This window comes from Actinia tenebrosa, unplaced genomic scaffold, assembly GCF_029948245.1.
Source record: "Actinia tenebrosa isolate PJP-AT-01 unplaced genomic scaffold, QUT_ActTen_1.0 PGA_scaffold5__44_contigs__length_20552954, whole genome shotgun sequence".
In the NCBI taxonomy this organism is placed as follows: Eukaryota; Metazoa; Cnidaria; class Anthozoa; order Actiniaria; family Actiniidae; genus Actinia; species Actinia tenebrosa.
Genome location: NW_028292582.1, coordinates 17442644 through 17464008, shown reverse-complemented (window position 1 = coordinate 17464008; position 21365 = coordinate 17442644). Strand labels below are relative to the sequence as shown.

Sequence of the window (21365 nt, the reverse complement as noted above, 5' to 3'; positions counted from 1 at the left end):
GTCTGTTTTTTGGTCTTGATTTGTCCTAAATCTCCAGATTTTCGATTTCAATGAAAGACATCCGAGGTAAATTTCACTAAACTTGATATTGTATTGGATTATCTGTAGTTAGCTTTCGCTTTGCTTTAAGTAAGGGATTCAAAGCCTAAAACTGTAGGCCTTGGAAAACTTTTTGTCGAAGAATCTTCCAAGAACAAAACTAGCCCCTGGGGGTGGTGGTAAGTTGTGTACAAAATTGCTAAGTGAGAGAGTATACTCGTGCAAAAAAAACAAAACAAAACAAAAAACAAAAAAAAAAAAAAAAAAAAAAAAAAACCGATGTAGTGCATTTCGATTCGATTTCACTGCATGGTTTTTATTATGGGAGAAATTATCATTATTTCGAATAATAAAAAATTGAAGATTTTTTCCCCGATCTTATTTTCACCTTTCCGTTTCATTCAAATTGTTCTCCCTGTGACTTCCATATCGGGGGCTCCGCTTTTAGGCAATGCCTAAATATATATCTTTAGTTTTTTTTAAACACTAGCAAACTTCAGCGAAAATTCTATTTTTTTGGTTTGAAAACCTAGTAAGAGGGACATTGAAAGTTACTTCCACAAAATAGTTGATACGCAAGTATGGTTCTCCTTTACTTTAATGAACACGCAATATATCTGTGTTTACACTATCTTATCTATAAGTTACTTTCAAGAGTCATCTTTGTCCATCGTCCTAAGTCTGTGGTGAAACTTACTAATAGACTATATAAAAAACGAGTGTAAGGCTGGGAACGAGCACCACGAATAATTAATGATTTCAAAAATATATTGTTTTCATTACAAGAAAGACAATGACTAAATTAGTAATTTCGGAAAGTTCGGTTGTCATGTATTTAATCCCTGAAGAGTTATAAGCATTTGAAATGTAGCGAACACATGTTGTTTCCATTCAAACCTTTCTAATTTCAAAGAGCTGTAGCTTTTTATCATTTAATGTTACTACATTGAAATTTTAAAAGATCACTAGTTTCCATATAGACCTCTTGCATTGCTTTCCTAGAGGAATTGCTTTGGGGACAGAACTATAGGCCGTCTTTCCTTATGCAAAAAAAATCCATTGTTTTGTCCCCCAGAACAATTCCTCTTGGGACTCAGTGCAAGGGGTCTATACTCTTTCTAATGAAAGCATCGTCATCTTTTGTGACTGATGAACTAAGGTATCTCAAGGGACACGCCCTTTTCATATGGTCTATAAGTGTGTTCACGAGAACACGTCAAAGAAGGGAAACGCGGCTTTGTCTGGCAGGAGAAGGTCAGTATAAAAGCAAACCGTTCCAGCGAGACCTTCGTACAAACTGTAAGGACAGTCAGGCGTTCTTGCTCCTTTTTGGAACTCTTCCGTTTGCATGAAGTCAGCAAACTTGTAGGCTCTGTACAAGTGTTTCTGGTCTCTCGTTAGACGATACAACAACAGGAAGACGTACCCATTACCTGCATGGAATGAAAATTAGATTCAAACATTTTCATTTATCTTGTTATCAAAGTTGAAAATATTCAAAGGCGAATAAAGAAAAAAGGCGTTGCGACACAAGCTGCACGCAGGATTGCAGCGTGTAACCTACGACGCAATTTGAAAAAAATGAAAAAACGCCGTAGCGAGAAAAGTTGCAGAGAAAATTGCACCGTGTAATCGCGCCTTTTAATTATATCTCATCTCGTGAATTTAGGAAAAAAGGTCTCGTTTTTCAATTCAACTACTTAAAAATTCAAACGAAAATGGAATGAACGAAACGCCATGTACATGTAACTCTGTTATAAATATTTTTCTTATATATCTGGTTGTTTTCCGGTTAATATGAGTGTAAATACTGAACAAAAGTTAAAATATCAGAGCTCGAAAGAACGAAAAGTAGAGTATCAGAGGAAACATGAAACAAAATTAAACGTGTAACGAAACCACAAAAGACGCAAAAGAATGAGGGTCTATATAACTAATTTTTTACTGTTCAAAATTAAAAAACGTTCTGTACAAACCTGCGACCCCATGACAAATCCCGGGTCCTTTACGAAGAAGCCCCTTTTCCCACACTACTTCCCCACACCTCAGAGCTGCCTTGAGGTACTTCTCATCTTTCCAAGTCAGATATGCTTTAGCCAGGAGATAAATCACACCAGGAGCTCCATGACACCAATGAACAAGCTCATTGGAAGAATCTCTAGGTTCGTCCACGGCAGCTGGATAGTTACCGTTAGGTTGTTCCTGGGAAAGAACGAAAGCAACAGAATTGACCATCAGGGATTTGATGTCTTTTCTGTCCTTGAAGTATTCTGGGAAGCTTAGAATCATTTGTAGGATTGAACAAAGGCCATGTGCTGCACCTGGAGGAAGAAATTGGAAGCTAGGATTTTTCTACAATAAAGTAAAAAAAAAAAGAAAAAAAAAAAAGTTTGAGTTGAATTAAAGAAAAAAATTTTTCTCACACACATCCATATCTTGAACTGGGGGAAAATCGAGACAGGTTTATAAAATGGCCATTTTACTCTCTAAATATAATGGAATTTTGTGCATCGTTTAATATTGGAATTTTGCCTATTTTGATTTTGTTCCCTGTCAATTTTTGGATGCAACTACAACCTTGAGTCTGCCGAATAGTGCTATTAACAAATACTTGAACACCAGTCACAAAGTACAGTATCTTTAAAATAGTATTTACCAAGATACTCTGTATTATAATATGAATACATCAGAGGACTATTGGTCTTGTGATGGCGCACATACTGTATTCCTGACTGCAACATAGAATCAATCAATGGGAACGTCACTTCATTTGGGACAATTTTTGGCTTCAGTTTTCTGTTCAGCTCAAGCACTGTACACAGGTATCCTGAACGCCCAATGAGGAGTTCATCTGAACCATGAGGAAAAAAGTTTACAGGCTTGCAGATGTTATGCATTTCAAGGAATTTCTTGTAGGATTGTTCTTTTTCTTCATGGAGACCTAGGAACCAAATGATTGACATGATTGACATTGCCATGATAGAACAAATCGTGTATCCCTATGACCCATATTAATATAGCTATGTCGGCTACAGTCTTGTACTCCTGTTATGGCCAACCATGCCAAACAGGTCAAAGGATAGAGACAAGACAAAGAGTGATCCCCTGGTTGGGCATTGGATGCAAGGCTAATACCCATATAATGCCTTATCTCCTCTCCAATAATATAAAGACAACTTACCCAAAGCATTATAGACTAGTGCTGACACAGCATAAACACCAGCATGACCCAGTAAAAATGCTGCACCAATACCACCATTGCTGTGTGGAGATACTCTGTTTGCTTGTGCTTGAGGTATCTATATGTTATTAAAAAAAACAATGTAAGAGAAGGAGGAGGGAATTCTTTTTTTGATTTTGTTTTGTTAAACTTTTTGTAAAATTTAGTTTAAAAAATACGAAGGACTTTAATTCGTTTATCGATGAGTTGAGCTGTATAGCGATAGATACCTCTTCGCTTGATCTTCTTTAAGCAAGGCTTTATTTTAATTTTGATTGCAAGAGTAACAGAGTAACAGAGTACTTTTGAAGACATTAGCTGTCACTGAACAATGACTGAACACATTGCACGTGTTTTCAAATAACCTAAAAAAAACGTAGCCATAACTCAATTATATTACCTTAAGGTATTGTAAAGCCTTGATCAACAGCTGTTGCCTGTGTTCAGGGAATAATCCAGAGTCTGCTACATGATAGAGTGCATATCCAATACCTGCTAGTCCAACATACAACCCTCCATCCATGTTTTCATGGCTTGTTGGAGGGCACTTCTTCTCGATCTGTGACAACAGCCTCGAGATTAACTCTCTAACATAGCTGCAGTCTCCAATGCTTCCTGTAAAGTCTGCGTATCTGTTTATGAAGTAACGCGAAGAATGCATGGCACAGAAATAGCACATTCATGCAACACACCAAAACAACAAGAAAATCCACAGGTAACCCATTATGTATTTCACTTGCATGTCATAAAGACTGAAAATACCTTTTAATCATTATCGGTTAAGTTTTTTGTTTATTTGTGTGTGTGTCGTTGTTTTCAAAAAAGCTATTTTTCATTGACTATATTTTTATTATCATATTATTTCAGGAAACTGGGTGTCGCCCTTGGTTTCACATCGCTGCGGATTCGGTAAAGTATCGGAGTGCTATCGTAAAGAATTCGGTTTAATTTCGATGACCGCAACAGCTGACCAAACATTTCCTGGTTTGAATGTCAAATGTCAACAACATTTTCTTGTTGCCAAAGAAGAAAGAACGCTTCGAGTTGAACAAAAGTACACGTATCCTATGGATTCTTAATATTTAACACGATCAGACCTAAAAACAACAAGGCTTACATACTGTCTTCAAAATGCCTGAACCTGCAGACTCGATGTTTAAAGAAAAAGTTCAAAAACTTGAACGGTTACTGAGGGTAAGATAAGTTGACCGGTGATGTGATCAAATGTTCTTTTGATGATAAGCTTACATTCAGCATAATCTTACCAACGTACTTTTTAATATCAACTTTTACTTTTTACAGGCGAGGGAGGAACGAATCGTAGCACTAGAGACTGAAAATGCTATGCTTTATCTTAAACTAGCTGAGGTACGATATAACTTTTTAAACTCTAGATAGAAAGAAGGAAAGAAATCAAAAAACACGAATAAAACCATAATTAATTTTTTTAGGCTTGTGGCATAGCCAAAAAATGATTCAAATCTTTTATTAATTTGTCGTAAAAGAAACTTCCCAAAGATTGTACAAAGTACAGCTGTAAGCTTGGTCGTAAATTCAGAAAGCAAGTGTGAGGGGAAGTAGAAGTGAGAATTATTTTCTTATACTTTAGCTATTCAAAAGTGTTTTATGATAAATATTTTAAAAGTTGCCCATGCAAGATTATAAGCTTAATCATTTCCTTCACTAAGCCAATGGAAATTTGAATCTTATATTGCTGGAAGATCAAAAATTTTATCCTTGCACTGTTGGGTCAAAAGTAAGACTGCATAGCTGTAGTAGGGAGCTTTCAATATTTTAGGACCAAATTAAGGCTAGAGAATTTCAAAGAGAATTGATAGTTGGCAATCCTTCTCAAGAGAGTCAAATGACAAAGACATGGCAGCAATATCTGACAGTGGTATTCACAAAGGATTCCAATATAATATGCAGACTAAACAAACATGGCAGATGATGCAAATAATGGTGTATTTTATTTATGCTGCTATCTTTTTTTTTTTTTTTTACTCATGAGCATATGCTGGCTGTATTTTCTGAGCAATACATGCAAATGGAAATGGAAATTTGTAAAAAGAGCCCCCTACCCCCAGGAACTTCCAATTGTCTTCCACACAAACTGTAATTTTGTTCATTCTCTGACCCCCTCCCCTCCAGAATTTTCAATTTCGATCCTCCATGGGTGGGGTATGGTTAACAAATAGACATTAGTTTTTTATGTGTCTGTCCTCTTATTGACAAGGATAAATTGCATCATCACATTGTCAAAGTAGTGTGGATCCACGAGGCATAGCCGACATGGGTAGGCTATGTAGCGGTGCTTTAGGGAGAGGAAGGGTCACAGGGTTTAATTCCTAAACTGTTAAGTGCTACTCTCTTAAAATAAAGTCTATTGAAGAAATAGAAAACGCGCACGCATGCTGTGTGCAGTCATAAAGCACGCGGGGGTTGGCAGAACACGAGAGAAGTGTTAGGAGAAGCACGACGCATAGCGGAGTGCTTCTCGACACTTCTCAAGTGTCCTGCCAATCTCAAAGTGCTTTATAACTTCACACAGCACAGTAAGCAAGTTTTTTTTTTCTTTTATAAAACACAACTGAAAGTGCGCGCGCGTGCTATGTGCTCTCATAAAGCATGTGCTCACAACCAAGCAGAACACGAGATTCATAGCAGTTATTTTATAATGTATTGTATTGTATTGTAGGGAGGGAGACTCCCCCCTCCCCAAAGGCTACAGCGCAGGTAGCCCAATTATCATTGTTTTCTTTTGACATCTATACACATATAACATACTTATATGTTATATATTATTAATCTTCATATAGTGCCAGGGAAGTGTGAGAACATCAAGATTTGAATCAAGTCATTTCAGAAGACTTTTTGAAGCTGAAACAGGATTTAGAAGCAATGTGAAAAAGTCATGTAAATCTCTTAAAAAAGAATTGAAGGTATGGAATCACTATCAGGATTTTCATATTCATTTGTATTATAAACCAAATATTCAATATTTTTGTTGTGGTCAAACTGAGAAAACATATGAGACTTAAGAACAATTATTGAAGACTAATATTGCTCTGACCTGCATTAATTACCTGTGACTTGTAGGTCGATTTTTATTTATTTTTTTTCCTCATTAGCATTTAAAAAATTTCAAGCTACAAGCAAACTTACTCCAGAAATCGAAAGAGAATGCCCTATTTAGCAACTTACTACTGAAATTTGAGGGTAATATGTTCAATATTTTGGGAGTAAAAGTTTTTTGAAAACACTATGAATTACAAAGAGATGTATGGTTGTGTGGCAAGTCTTGGGCAGTTTATAAGTCCATCCCCACCCCACCCCCCCCCCAGTTACCCCACCCCCCCCCCCCCCCAGTTATGAGCCCTTCGATTATATGCACATCAAAAAACCCTAACAAATTTGTAAAACACTTCAGTTCATAACTGGGATTGTAAAGTAATTTTCTTGGATATCTGGGAATTTGTAGTCTTTGAAATGTCCAATGTGGCTTTGGCCTTTTATTTGACAAGTGTAATAATTATTACAGCTATGTTTCAAAAGATAGTTCTGCAATTTAATTTAATTTATTATAATCCTCATGCAGGCAACTCTTGATAAATAATGTGAAGTAGGGAAATAGGATAGGGAAAATACCATTATATTGCCAAGGACTATATGTGTGCAGTTATAGTAATAGGATTTACTAATTGAGGCACACAAGCCTAGTAGCAAAATACAGTAGTCATCTGTAGCCTACATGTAGCTGTTTGTTGGATTTTTTTTTTCTCCTAGCCTGCCACCAAATATGAAAAGTATGACTTCTTACTTTTGATTGGCAATACATTTCATTGTGTAACTTGAATATTTCAAGTTCATGTAATATTAAAACCTGTTTTAAAAGAAGTCTTTCATTCACAACACAATACATGTATACTCCTGTACTTTTCTTTGATTTTTTTTCACACTTATTTATAATCCCCTAACTTTTTTAGACTCTCAAAACTGATCTTAATGAGTTGCGAGTGACAGTCAAAGAAATGCCTGCAGATTTTGCAAAGGATTTGAAGAAGGCTAGAGAGATGACATCACAATTTGGATCCGAAGGGCTGTCAAGCATTGAAAGTAAGGGATTTACATTGTATTGTACATACAATCTGATTTGTCAAAAAACTACGCTGAATTAGTGAATGGAGCAATTGGTTGCTAATGCCTTTGCCCATGCATACTGTATAATAATTATGCAGCCAATCTTTGCAAAGTATAACAAAACTGCAATGGATCATTTTTACATAATAAAGCAAATAAAACAGAATTGTTCTTAGGAAGCACTCTTAGTTGTCTGTGAGAATTGTGAGATGCACTTGCCTACAATGCATACATCTCTTCACTGAAATCTTTCACAAAATCTTGCATGCTGTATTACTGCATGGAGCAGAAAAATCTGATAATGCTACAATTAGTTACTCCAACCCATAAAATGATCCACAAATTGAGCCCAAACATCTGGCCCATGATGGAGACCACTGGTACCTAAATTGTGTTGAGTTTAAGGTACCAGGAAACCCTTGCAACTGTGTTTACTAAAAACCTTATAGCACACCAAATATTTATATGATATCTATATTAAAGTATGTATTTTCGTGATGCCAAATAAACTTAAAATTTAAGTTTATTTACATTAACCATGTTGGTCATTTTTTAATGAATCTTATCAGACTTTAAGAGCGCGAGTTTCATAATCCATTTTTATGATTTCATTTTTCAGTGATGGCATTAATCATATTGATGGGATGATATTGTTTTAGTGGTCAAAGGGTGAGGGATGATTAGTCTTCAGCCACCCTCCCTCTTATAGTGGTCTCTAATTGTTGCATAAAGAAAAGGATTGATTGGTTGGTGGGAAAGGTTTTTTTAACCTGTGGTGTACTGTACATATTTTAGAGATTCAGTCCAAACTGATGGAAACAGAACTAAAGCTTGATACAGCACTGTTGAAGGCGGCAACAGAAAAGAACAGGAGAATGACCCTGCACAATACACTTGTGGTAAGAAAACTTATATAAAGCTCTTTGTTTAGGTTAGCTCGACACACACTACCACTACATTCACCATTTACAACACATAGCACTCAACTCACATTATGATCTGTATGTAGGGAGGAAAACCAGAAAGCTTAGAGAAAGCCTCTTGTACTGTAATTAACAAAGACCTGTATTAAGTTCAAAAACTGCTTCACTTTCCTAGTTATAAGAAAACTCTGTCACAAGAAAGTTCTTTGGCGTTTCTTATTAATCTATGTAACTTTATTTGTAGGAAATTCGTGGTAACATCAGAGTCCACTGCCGTATTCGTCCTCTCATTGTTGGTATTGATTCCCCGGATGAAGCTTCACTGGGCAAACCAGGTACCCCTTCAGAACAAGTTGTTAACTATGTTGATGAGGAAACACTCTCATATGTGTCAATCAAGTCTAATGGAGAACGAATCATGCAACAGAAGGAGTTCGAACATGTCTATAATGATATGGATGATCAGAAGAAGATTTTTGATGATGTCAAGACTCTACTCACTTCACTACTGGATGGGTAGGTTAACAGGAAATAATGATGATGATAGGTGATGATGGTGATGGTGATGATGATGATAGTGGTGTTGGTAATGATTGTGATGATCAATGATGATATTGATGACAGTTGTGATGATGGTGGTGAGGATGGTAATGATGATGATGGGGGTGTTGATTGTGGTGGTGCACTGATGGTGGTGCTGGATAATGATGATGATAATGATGGTGGTAGTGGTACATGTAGTAGTGACGGTGATGACACTGGTAGTAATGATGGTGATGATGCTGATGATGATAGTAGTAATTATGACGATGGTGATGGCGGTGTTGATGTTGGTGGATAATGATGATGATAATGATAGGGGTACTGGTGATGATGATGATGATAATAAGCTCTCTTAGGCACAGAATTCCTGGAATAAAGAAATTTGACTTATTTCCAGTGCAGCTGTACAGTAGCTAGTTTTGAATTGTTTAGTTTAGTGATTGGTTTTACTTTTCATCTCGTTTTTTCTTGTTGTTGATTTGCTGTTTTAAACACGCAGACTAACCGTTAGAAAATATGATGCAGATCAATTTGTTTGCCACCTATTTCAGGTACAACGTATGTATCATGGCATATGGTCAGACAGGCTCCGGCAAGACACACACAATGTTAGGGAGCCATGACGTTAATGTGGATATTGACTCTGAAGAACTTAACAAAGATGAAGGAATCATTCCCAGAGCAGCCAAGGAGATTTTCAAGTAAGATAATGAAAGCGAAGTCAGGGGTAATGTAGCATTAGTACCCTCGTCTCTCTTTTTTGCGGTTCCTCTTGACGTCCAGAGAAAAGACTGCATATCGCACGACTATTTGCAAACGAACACATTCCTCTCTCCCCTCACTGTCCACACTGTAGACGCACACCTTTTCCCCCTGTATCCATATCTCATTAGTTGTGTTAATTGTCAGAACATATTACTACTTACATGCAATATTCCCTTAAATGTCTGTGTTTATGTTTGGCTGTACCTTGCTTTTAATCAAAAAGGCCCAACAGTGTTGTAATGTGGTGTATTCAATGTATTTAGGTTGATAGCAGAGCGTGAGACGCTCACAGAAACCTATTCGGTGGAGATGTCAGTCTGTGAGATCTACAACAATGATGTACGAGACTTGCTGGCGCCCAACAAGAACGAAAAGGTATGTTTCTAGTCTTCGTCGCAGGCGCAAAGGGACGGGCCCCCACCACAGGCCCCCATCCTTTCCCTTCCCTTTGTGCCTGCCACGCTGTCTAGTACATAGTGCAAATTTCGTATGACCGTGAAAAGTTCACGGCACGAACGCGGTCGTGACACGGCAAGGGATACGCCAGACCAATTACATTGCACGAGAATTTACTCTCCATCCAATCGAATACCCGGAACACGGCATGAACACGGCGCGGACACGGTCACGTTAAGGTCACGGCAAAGCAAGACCAATCATATTGCGCATGAAAAAAATCAGCCAATTAAAATTCTAGAAAGCATCACGGTCACGGCACGTCACGCTTACGGCACTGAGCTTTTCACAGTCATGCGAAAACTGCTCTATCAAACTAATTTTAGTCACTATAATGTTGAAGAAAACTATGTTCCTTTTACTCTGACAGTTGTTTCTCTGGGCAGGTTTATATTACTCGGCGAAATTTTTCCTTATAAATTTGTTGCCTGTGTAGCAGCAATCTCGAGCCTAGACTCTTCAGGCTTTTTAGTCAGCGGGCTGACAAAAATCTTGATATATATATATTGGTTTTGTTCTGTTTTAAGCTGAACATCATAACAAGCAGTGACGGTGACACGGACATCCCATCCTTGGTTACCAAGTAAGATTTGTTTTTAAAACCTGATAACACACTTTGATTAAATGAAACACATTATATCTTTGATTATGACTGTTTTTCTAGATTTGTTTCGGGAATTTCTCCTGGCGTGTTTTTCTGTCTCGTGGCATATGAATTTTTGAATTTTTTCCTTTTGTTAATGTTCGTTTATTGGACCAAATGATGCGGCTTTATTGCCATAACAATGTTATCGTCTAAACTGTGCTGTGTGTTGTGCTGTGTGCAGTCATAAAGCACTTGGGGATTGGCAGAACAGTCGAGAAGTGTCGAGAAGCACTCCGCTACGCGTCGTGCTTCTCCTAAGACTTCTCTCGTGTTCTGCCAACCCCCGCGTGCTTTATGACAGCACACAGCACGCGCGCGCGTTTTCTATTTCTTCAGAAATTCATGCAGGTAGAAAATCCCGAGAAAACATTCGGTCATAATTCTACTCACCTGCACAATAAGGGTTTTTAAAATACTATCTTTGCTTCCTTTTCTTTCGTTTCAAGGGGCAATGCTAGTAATTTGAAAAGCAAGAGTAAATCACCAAAATCGTAATCCTAGCTAATATGAAATCGTTGCTTTGCTGATTTTCACAGCAAGCCATTAATTTCATTCACTGCACTCGCTGCTTTTGACATTTCAGAACAATGCGAAAACAATTCGTGGTCCATACTTAATTAAACGCAAGAACAGAAAACTTTTGGGTTTTGTTTTGCATGCTTTCTTCTTCTTCTTGTACGTTACCGCCGCCATATTGATAGTATTTGACAATAGATTAGACAACCCAACCTCGAGTGGTACTACTAAATTGGGTTCGGGAGATTTTACCGATTCCTCTCTTATTTCATAATAATAATGTTGTTTTATTTCTTCATAGACCAGTATCCAACTTCAACGAAGTAATGAATCTGGTGTACTTTGGTATGTGTCGACGTCATGAGGACGCCACTATGGTGCATGCGCACTCAAGTCGTTCTCATCTTATCGTCCAATTACAAGTGTTCATGACGACCAATCAGCAACCAGTAGCACGTGTATCAACGCCCAGTTCAGAAGCCGCGCCTTCGCCACCGGGCACGCCCACCAGAACACGTAAAAACCTACCGCAGCTTGCTAATCACGTCAGCAGGTCACAGTCTCCTGCTCCCAAAGGACGCACCATGCGACAAACACGTTCAAAGTAAATCGATTCTAGATCTACAGTTAGGTTTTTCCACCATCTTCCTTGCCAAGGAATTCAAGAATGAATATATCTTTCTATTCTGTGTAAAGTTTTCCCATATCTTAATATTATATGATTGTGTACCAGTAACACTAGTGAGAAGGGACATTGACCAAATATACAAAAAGTCATTACGCACAATTGAAATGGGAAACCAGTGTGCCTAGGACGAAAAGAGGAGAATGAGTGAATAGGGAATAGTGGTTTAGGACGGATTGGGTAACATGTGTGTGTGTTTTTTCAGTTCTTCATAGATTTCGATTGGATAATATATGCTTGTTTCAGTTATTCGTTATTCTCCCTCTCCTTCTCCCTCCCCTACCCAGACTAGAGTAAATGAAATAACGGCTGATTGGTCTACACTGTATCCTCAGTTACCTTCAACATCGTTTGATTGTTGTTGTTTTTTCTTACCCAGATCTCCTGCTCCAGGTAGCGCAGCAGCTCGTTCCAGGTCACCATCTCCTTCACGGTCGAGTACTGGTACCCCTCCACCTATCTCTACCACTGTCAAAACTAAACTCCAGTTAGTTGATTTGGCTGGCAGCGAGTGCGTGGGTAAGACCATCATAATTGATATGCATAATGTAGGTTTGCTCGTAGGTTTGCTCGTAGGTAATGCTCGTTTCTTTTTCCTTTTTTTTTTTTTTTTTTTTTTTATACTAAAACACCCAATTTCGAATTCTAATCAAGCGGAGAATTGTTCGTTTAAATGAAAATACTCCTCGTCATTTTTTTATTTTGTTTTATTCAATATTTTAACTGAGGAACATCTAATTTAGCACAGGCTAGTTTAAATAGAGTCCTGTATAGAATAAATATAGATCTCTCATAAAAATGAAATATTTATTTTCTATTAATGCCAGTATATTACCAATAATCTATTCCTCAGCCCTATTTCTCCACAAACGCAGCTACTCCAAACCCATTGTAACCCATTTATTTTTGTTAGGTTTGTCTGGTGTGACAGGAGCAGCATTACGAGAGACGTCATTCATTAACAAAAGGTAACGACCGCACCACCCAATGTCGGTTGACGATTGACCATTATTCATTGAACAATCAATGATCAATCGACAAGTTTTCTTTTAGATGGGATTTTTTTCCAGCATTTCCAAAACTTGATTTTTCCAGCATTTCAACTTCATGCCAGTTCTCGCCTATTTTTTCAAATTTCGATCAATATTTTCGTGTCTTTTTCGTAGCTTGAGTGCTTTGGCCGACGTTCTGGGAGCACTAGCTGAGCACAGATCACATATACCGTACAGAAATACCCGTTTGACTCACATGCTGCAGGATACTATAGGTAAGCACAATCGGGGCCCAGTGTATTGTACTAATGTCAAGGGGACTGTACGACAAGTTCTGTAGGATTATATGAGCTAAAATGGAGGCGTTGACGTAGTCTTCAAATGATCTCATGTAGTTTTTTTCATTTGTCTAGGTGGAAATGCCAAGCTACTCGTCATGCTCTGTGTTTCTCCTGCACAAAAGTACATTACCGAGACTCTACAGTGTATAGGCTTCGGGTCACGTGCCCGCCAGGTTGCACGTGGTCCCACCAAGAAGAGAAGACCTACGTCATTTGTCCCCAACAGCAGCTTGTCGCTAGGTAACGAATTACAGTCAAAAAACCCTCAGATTCTGGCGCAGTTTAAACAAAAAGTGTCGAAAGCACAAGCTGCTTACTCGGTACTAAAGAAATGGCAAACTAACTAAACGTCTTACAAGGGAAAATCTATTCATTATTTTCTCACCAAACTTTAAATATGAATTTGTTTTTGATCCAGATTTTAAACATCTTAAAAAAGTATTAATTCAGAAAAAGTTTTGATTCATATAAAGCCAGGATGTAAAAATAATTCAATTTAAATATATGTGCATAAACTCCATAATCAGTTTTATTTTATAAACGAATAATCCAAGGTTTTGAACAAATGAAAACATAAACAATTCAACACATCACTCTCATATTCATTTAATTAGACAGTTTGTATGTAAATCAATAAATAAATACAGCATTAAAATCATTAAAAGACTGTAAATGCTAAATATTAAGCATCAAATCTGCCTTCATAGCTTTTATTGGTCAATGCACATGCCATAATCCACCAATCAGCTTCAATCCTATTTTCATCTTATGTTCATTGCCAACCAATCACCTTCCATTCCATGACTCAGGACCAATCATTATCTACCATAACGATACAATCAGCTCCTACTCAGTTTAGTAAAAACAAATTCTAAATCAACCAATCAGATATTTGCATATTATTATAAATTTATCAGTTCGCGTCACTAAAGCTTCTATTTGTCCAATCAGCTGACTTTATACTTGCCAATTGCTTTTTTAAATTTAAATAATAGACATTAGTATTTTTACAAAAGTGAATATAATAAATCCGTCTCCCTCATTGGTTACAATGTGAGTCTTATGCTATCTACTAGGCACGCACGCTCGTTTGTCGATTTGTACTGTGTGCAGAGATAAATATGATTTGAACACAAAAAAACTCTCTCTCCGTTATTTATTATATTCATTTGTGTTAAAACTACTAATACTCGCGTCTCGATAAATATTTCCCGATATTCACTTCGCCTTCAGCGAATCAATTTTTAAATATCATCCTAACGGAAGGAGCACTTTGCTTGTGTTTGCTCAAAAGACGACTTCAATTGAAATTTGAAATGTTTTTGTGTCTAAATACACACAGCCGTCCTAACCAACACATCTTGTCGCCTAATCTAAAAATATCTCCTAACTGCCAGTCTCTGCTCCTCCATCACGTCACTTATGGCGGAAATAAAAGACAAAAGCAATATATTCGCTTTCTTTATGGCTTCAAAGTCCTGCTTTATTATTTCAAGGTTAATAAGAAGAAGCTGTATATCAGTCTGGTTTGTTTAATTTTGTCGTCAATTTGTGACGAACGAGAGCCTAACCGCGTCCAAGATCCACAGATAACCTACCAACCTGAAAAACAGAAAACTCTTGATTTTTATCTTCGCGTCTTTCATCTATTCTTTGACTTAGAGCTTGTCAACGAAATTAAAACCAGATTCCTTTTTTACGAAGAAAGATTGAAGAACTCTTGAAAGTTTTAATCCCAGGCAGATTTTTATACCCTTAATCCACCGTGAACCAAAGTATACCATTCAAAGAAAAAGTTATTTGAATTTCCCAAATCTTCCAAGGTTGTCAAATCTTATCAGAGTTTCTGTCAAACAAAATGACATACTTTAACGTTAAGGGATGTTCTTCGCATTTGCTTTATTTACCCGACTTTCGGAGAATTTATTCTTTCATATCGAAGCAAACACAGTAAAATAAATTATATAAATCTCAAAACATGGATCTATGATTAACCTGACAAATAAAAAGTTATAAATCATACTTAAAAATTTATAAAACGAAGAAAGTCTTGAAGTTTTAGCTGTCTAAAAGTGTTAAAAATATAATTCTTTTCTCTTATATAAATTCGACCAGAAGTATAAATTCTCCAAAACGAATTTGTCGCCTTTCCCCGCTGATATTTATGTGAATTGACGTATGTCAAATTATAAGATTAAACTGTTTTATCCAGAATTAGTTCTAGAGTTTCTTATCCAAAACGAATTTGTCTCCTTTCTCCGCTGATATTTATGTGAATTGACGTATGTCAAATCATAAGATTAAACTGTTTTATCCAGAATTAGTTCTAGAGTTTTTTATCCCTTTAATTGATTAGAGATTAGGCTAGAAATTCCGATAATTCTCTCCGGATTAAGTTCTAATTACAAGTGATTAAAGTTTTCTTTTGGTTCTCACTTTAATAATGCTTCAAGCTTGTTTGGGAATGTTCTCACGTCTGCGTCAATTCTTTTTAAGTATATATATGTCTACTGTAGACAAAGACAGCCTACCATCGCTACTGAAATAAAGTTTTCTCGTGTTTTGTTTTTGAAGTATTGGATGTAGATTAACCACTTCTTAAAAAGCATGAATCGAAAAAAACATATCGTCAATAGTGCTTTGCTTCGATCGCTGCATTAGTTCAAGAATGTAATATTGTGCGCATGCCAACTAAAAAAAGTTTCAAAGCTTATAGGTTCAGTTACCGCCGTTTGCATTACTTACGCGGCCACCCCAGACACAAATTGAGTCGTGTAATTTGCAATAGACTACCGTCAATCATTCATGTTGACGCCATTTATACACGTTTGGATCAGTGAGTTGGCTTTTCTATCAAACTTTCTCAGTCAGGATATCACGAAGGAAAGTTCCGAAATCGTTTGCAAAGAGTTTGAGTACATCCAAGTAGAATGAAATGTTTGATTGACGGCAGTCTATTGCAAACTACACGACGCGATTTGTGTGTGGGGTGGCCGCGTACTAATGCAAACGGCGGTAAATAGTTATTTTGTTGACATCGCCCGGTCCTTTAGGAGAGTGATAATTTTACTGACTCCTGTATTTTTTTCATTTAGATTTGAGTCAAGTCAATGCATCTCTTCGCTCGAATGGCAACCTGTCACCGAGATTTGACCCGACTAGACGGCGTGGATCAAGAAATTTTGCCTTCCCAGATTAAACCTTGGGCACCTTGGTAAGAGAAGGCATAAAACAAGGAAGTGTGATGGCTTTTGTAAATACTACACCTCCCTGATAAAATATCTGGCTACGAGTCACTTGCATATTTCCTAGTATGATCGGGATTTTATGGAATGTGGCATGCGGTGCGATACTTTATACGAACAAGTTTTTACTAAAAAAATATCAAGGGACAAATGGGATATTGTTTCACTAGAAAGCATTGTATATCTATTATATCCCACAAGGGCATTGAAAATGCCTCGAAAACAACACGATGCTCAGCGTAAAGAAATTGTGGAATACTGCCAAATTTACAATGCATTTGCATGGTACATTTGCAGGGTACTAGGGACATTCTTCCTCGGTAGATGGGTCAACCTCTCTTCTTCTAAATGGAACATTAATCTTAATCTCTCGCGTTCATCTTCCCTTCACATCTCTCTCTTCCTTCACTTACCCCCTTTTTTAGTGCTATCCACGCTGTGAACAACCACGCCCTGCTGTTTTCCCATTTTAGATCATGCGTCATTCATTCCCTAGAGTATCATGTCTTTATTTAATGGATGCACATGAGAAGACACATGACTGTGAATATAACTCAAACAAAGAATTCTATTCTCAAGAGAATGACATGTGATCAGAAATGGGAAAGTTTCCTTATACAGTAAATGGATAAGGTCTATTGATTTTGCATCAATCTCAGGCTTTGCTATCAATCATATTGATTATGATAATGATTATGATTCCTTTATATCAACAAAGTAATATATCAACATTGATTTATTAGATTATTGTAAATAGACATGAAATAATGATAATAATTCCAAGTGCTGCTGAATAGCAGAAATGTAAATATGATGGCTTTGAGGAAAACACTAGTTTACTTATATGTTTTCACAGATCATGTCATCTTTAGTGTAAAAACATCTTGACAGTTGATGTTATACTTAATTGAAATATAGCAAACAATTCCCATAACTATTGTTCTGGGCTGACTAGCCTCGTTTTCACATGGGAATATAAAATCGTTTTCATAGGTGTGAGAGGCTAGTCAGTCGCTGGTCAGTCTAGAACAATAGTGTTATTCAAATTGGTCACCATATTTTGATTCCGTGTATAAGAAGAAAAAGCCATTGTTACACTTATGACATGACCTCCAAGCATCAACTCCTTGCAGTAGTTCCCCCAGATAGATAAGGACCAGATAGGTAAGGACCACATAGGTAAGGATCAGATAGATAAGGACCACATAGGTAAGGACCACATAGGTAAGGATCAGATAGGTAAGGACCAAATAGATAAGGATTTAGTGCAAGGGAGTCTATAGGAAGCTTGAAACTTTGTTTTGCTTTTCATCCAACAAGGTAGCAAGAATCATTTTCTAGCTTTACAAACCCACCTTTGTCAGAAATATTTTTTTTGTGTACTGAGTCTACATGCTTTGAGCATTACTTAAGATGGCTCTTGCTAATGCTATACATGTACTTAAATAGTGTATTAGATTACATGTAATAAGAGGTTTTTTAATCAATAAAATTCTTTTTTTTTAACTCTAAACATTTTCTTGTCTTTTATTGCCAAGCTTTTGGATTGACAAAGAGCACTTCAAGTACAGCATAACAGTTTCTATACACTAAATCCAAACATTGTTGTCAGGTTCAAATGGTAAGATTATCGAAGCTAAGACCCAGGTGTTCTAGGTAGGTAATATCCTGGGCATTGGTAGAGTGTCTCCATACAGACACATGGATCAAAGGTGACAAAATGCTTTGTTTGGTAACTTGAATCTTTGTTCAAGAGCAGCCAAACTGCAATATGAATAATATTAGCCTGATTAACTGTTTACCCAGAACACCAGTTGTTCTTAGCTCCTATGATTTCACCTTTTTGAACCTGACAAAGATTTTTGAACTTGATGTAGAGTATTAAAAAAACCAGCCAGGATGACAATGCCACTTCATACCCTCAGTGTTTTTGTGTGAACCGGATTGTTTAGCTCTCAGCTGTCTTTGTCCATGTAACGTTCTTGAACACTCGCTGTTGTGAGTGATAGTTAAGGGTTTATATAATTTTGAACATATAATATTAGAACATAAAAGATTTGCTGTGATAGTGTAAGAGGAAATAGTGTAACAGCTGTGATAGTGTAAGAGGGGTGGGGTGTGTAGTGGTTGTGTTGTCACACTCTTCATCACATGGGGGTCGGGTGTGCAATGGTTTAGTGAAGTGAAGTACAGTATACATAGTAGTGATCAAAGGATATTTGAAGAACTCAAAGTCTGCACCCACAGCTGATGACATCAGGGCAGAAAAGTTACTTTCCTTATATTTTGCACCAAACACATAACCATTAGCCTTGTCAATAGCCTTCATAACATTAAACATACTTTCTTTGTCCTGAAAAATAAACAATTTATTGTGAGAACAAGCAGTTTGACATGCACAGGAGCAATTGTTACTAAGAGTGGTTGATTAATAAGTGTTGCTGTACACAATATGTTCTTCTAAGCTTTCTTCACATAGGCAATGGAGGAGGGGCTCAGCCATACAGTTATGGAGATATGTTCTTGAACTACACTATAAACCCTTCCCATCCCTCGAAAATTCCAATCCTTCTTCATGTGGGTATGGATATTTTTTCTGAAAATAAAGAATACACCTTCTGCAGCCCTATGGGAGTTCCAGTTCCTTTCTGAATGCAAGAGGTTTTGTTGACTTACACAACTGATACAGCTAGCATACTGCATTGTTTTATTTGTCAGAAATGATCAATTTTTCCTCACCTGAATATTGAGAGTCAGGAATGACACAAGAGAATAGTCTTGAACTAAACCAACCAGAGCATCATTTAATTTCTTGTATTTGCTGGTGAAAGCATCACCTTTTAACTGGTCGATTAGATAATTAAGGTCCATGACTTCTGTATAATACTCTAAATTATACGCTAAAAACCAACAACAATACTAATCAGCATGGATAAGCACAGTCATATTACAGCATACAGTATAAGTTAATGGACATAAATAATTGGTTTATCAACATCACAGCCATCTTAATAATAATGTGCCAGCCATTTTACAGTATGACAGCAAGAACCAACCAAAATTAATAATGAAGTCAATAAATCCCAACATTGGGTAGTCGAACCAATCAGGAACCAGCAGAAAACAATAGCCTTTCAACATATACTTTTATTTCCACAAGAAAATGATGATGGCTATCTAGTTGTGTACATGTAACATTAGGGTCAAATTACCATTCTTGTGCATTCCAGGTTTCTGATGGGCTCAACATTAGCTTGGCGTTGATTTCAAATTTATTCTACATATTTTTATAGAAAAGCCTTTATTTAGTTATTTTTGCAATTCCCATTGATTAACTTAGCTTTTATATTTCTAGTTATTGTGTATTGTTTCTGTATTCAGCGCAGATGAACATCTTGTGCTAATCTGCGCTTTATAAATGTGATTTATTATTATTATTATTATTACAATTTGATTGGTTCTCACCTATCCCTGGTGCAAATCTTAGACAGAATCCTGTAAGATCCTGTAGGATCCTGCAAAACCCTGTAAAGATCCTTTAGTAATTCTATATGCTTAGGAATAGCATCCTGGATAGGATCCTGTGTAGGAATAGCATCTTTTGGTAACATTTAACACCAAAACCCTGTCCAAAACATTGCCTTCAGAGGAATCTAACCCCATTTTCAAGTTTTAGTTGGAATTAATTAGCAAAGTTGCATGAAATAAAGAAAATGAATGAGCACACTTTGATGAAGTCCAGCCCTAAGCACAACTTACCTAGTTTTCCATATTGTTCAATGAGGTCAATTTTGGAAAGAACATTCACATGAGGAAGCTCAATTTTAAGCATCGTGTTGAGTGATGTCAACAAGACTGAGATGAATTTCCCAGGATCACTACAATAATGAGAATCTACTAGATGAACAGCAACAACCTAAAAAAAGGGGGAAAAGAATGTTTTGTAATAAATTGTCTCTATAACTCAGTGTATGACTCAATCAAGGAAATATGGGTGCTGTAGCACCAGATGAAAAAAACCCAACATACTTACTTTTGAACTGTGACTGAGCTGTGCCCTGACTCTTATCTGCTCATAAAGGATGGTTCAGGGTATTGATAAAACTTTTCGCTTGGTTTGTTTGATATACTTTAGATATATACTTTACAAATACAAAATTCCAGGAAGTCACTTTTTACCTCTAAAGCAAATCTTTTTTTTTTCATTGCGGAGGTGGGGACTGTCAGGTTCGTGATGAGATTGCGGGAAAGGGATGACATATGACATTACACACACCATTTGATAGTGTCCCACTTACCCTAAAGTCCCATTTTTCTAGTTGTTTTACCATATTTCTCACTGAATTATGATGAGTGTACAGTTCAACCTGCCCTGGACAATCAAACAAAAAATAATATCCCTTGAGTTTTTTAAGTTCTTTTTCCAACCAATCTAAGTTCTTTTCTAAATACTCCATGCAATAAATAAGGCCTCCATTAGGTCCAAGTTTCAAGTTATCCATCACATCGCTCAGTGATATCAGGGTAGATATATCTATCTTGCAGTCATAAGGCAAGCTTTCATTAGCAGGATCTAAGTTCACCACTGCAACTTTACGTCCCATTCTAGTAAGAAACTCCAGCATTCCAGCACAATATGTACTCTTGCCACAACCAGGCGGTCCTATCACGATTTGTCCGTATGAAGTCATATTTACACATATAAAAAACTATCAAGTTGTGGCCATTAACCATTTTAATACACTTCGTCCGCCATTATGGATTTGAGCACAAAAACCACAGGCAACCCACACCTACTAAAAATTACTCCATTTTTTTCCAATGAAAATTTGAAATCGAAAAGATAAGAAAATT

The 21365-nt window shown here is 36.8% G+C and overlaps 3 protein-coding genes across 5 annotated transcripts; 1 reads left to right on the top strand and 2 right to left on the bottom strand.

Annotated features, from left to right (window-relative positions):
- Positions 1 to 619: 619 nt before the first annotated feature.
- On the bottom strand, positions 620 to 3954 carry LOC116287395 (lanC-like protein 3). The gene is made up of 5 exons (XM_031694070.1): positions 3660 to 3954; positions 3221 to 3338; positions 2696 to 2980; positions 2016 to 2360; positions 620 to 1472 (listed from the first exon to the last, which is right to left on the bottom strand). Exons 1-5 carry the CDS (start codon positions 3936 to 3938, stop codon positions 1243 to 1245), a joined length of 1257 nt encoding a protein of 418 aa, XP_031549930.1. The 5' UTR covers positions 3939 to 3954; the 3' UTR covers positions 620 to 1242.
- A 303-nt stretch (positions 3955 to 4257) lies between these two features.
- LOC116287392 (kinesin-like protein KIF25) lies at positions 4258 to 18017 on the top strand. Of its 3 annotated transcripts, XR_004196067.2 has the most exons (16): positions 4258 to 4453; positions 4562 to 4627; positions 6079 to 6201; positions 7246 to 7375; positions 8195 to 8298; positions 8567 to 8838; positions 9417 to 9566; positions 9894 to 10005; positions 10614 to 10669; positions 11550 to 11852; positions 12313 to 12452; positions 12847 to 12901; positions 13100 to 13200; positions 13339 to 13506; positions 16362 to 17675; positions 17706 to 18017. XR_004196067.2 is itself a non-coding variant. In XM_031694066.2 (15 exons), the coding sequence occupies exons 1-15, from the start codon at positions 4391 to 4393 to the stop codon at positions 16463 to 16465; spliced, it is 1947 nt and encodes a 648-aa protein (XP_031549926.1). In that variant the 5' UTR covers positions 4258 to 4390; the 3' UTR covers positions 16466 to 18017. The 3 variants fall into 3 exon arrangements, 2 of the variants coding, with proteins under 2 accessions (XP_031549926.1, XP_031549925.1); XM_031694066.2 differs by having other exon boundaries at positions 16362 to 18017; XM_031694065.2 differs by lacking the exons at positions 16362 to 17675; positions 17706 to 18017 and having other exon boundaries at positions 13339 to 14716.
- LOC116287394 (GPN-loop GTPase 2) lies at positions 18000 to 21273 on the bottom strand. The gene is made up of 5 exons (XM_031694069.2): positions 20810 to 21273; positions 20271 to 20427; positions 19251 to 19411; positions 18731 to 18864; positions 18000 to 18509 (listed from the first exon to the last, which is right to left on the bottom strand). The coding sequence occupies exons 1-5, from the start codon at positions 21200 to 21202 to the stop codon at positions 18467 to 18469; spliced, it is 888 nt and encodes a 295-aa protein (XP_031549929.1). The 5' UTR covers positions 21203 to 21273; the 3' UTR covers positions 18000 to 18466.
- Positions 21274 to 21365: the final 92 nt, after the last annotated feature.

Bases quoted from the DNA above. Each gene is read 5' to 3' on its own strand.
- LOC116287392 (XM_031694065.2), top strand. From the start codon at position 4,391: ATGCCTGAACCTGCAGACTCGATGTTTAAAGAAAAAGTTCAAAAACTT. The intron at 8,839-9,416 runs GTAGGTTAACAG...CACCTATTTCAG, and splicing joins CTCACTTCACTACTGGATGG to GTACAACGTATGTATCATGG. The intron at 12,902-13,099 runs GTAACGACCGCA...TCTTTTTCGTAG, and splicing joins ACGTCATTCATTAACAAAAG to CTTGAGTGCTTTGGCCGACG.
- LOC116287395 (XM_031694070.1), bottom strand. From the start codon at position 3,938: ATGTGCTATTTCTGTGCCATGCATTCTTCGCGTTACTTCATAAACAGA. The intron at 2,981-3,220 runs GTAAGTTGTCTT...TTTGGTTCCTAG, and splicing joins ACTAGTCTATAATGCTTTGG to GTCTCCATGAAGAAAAAGAA. The intron at 2,361-2,695 runs GTAAATACTATT...TTCTTCCTCCAG, and splicing joins TTATAATACAGAGTATCTTG to GTGCAGCACATGGCCTTTGT.
- LOC116287394 (XM_031694069.2), bottom strand. From the start codon at position 21,202: ATGACTTCATACGGACAAATCGTGATAGGACCGCCTGGTTGTGGCAAG. The intron at 18,865-19,250 runs GTGAGGAAAAAT...TTTATTTTTCAG, and splicing joins TCCTGACTCTCAATATTCAG to GACAAAGAAAGTATGTTTAA. The intron at 18,510-18,730 runs ATATCCTTTGAT...ACTATCACTCAC, and splicing joins GCAGACTTTGAGTTCTTCAA to AACAGCGAGTGTTCAAGAAC.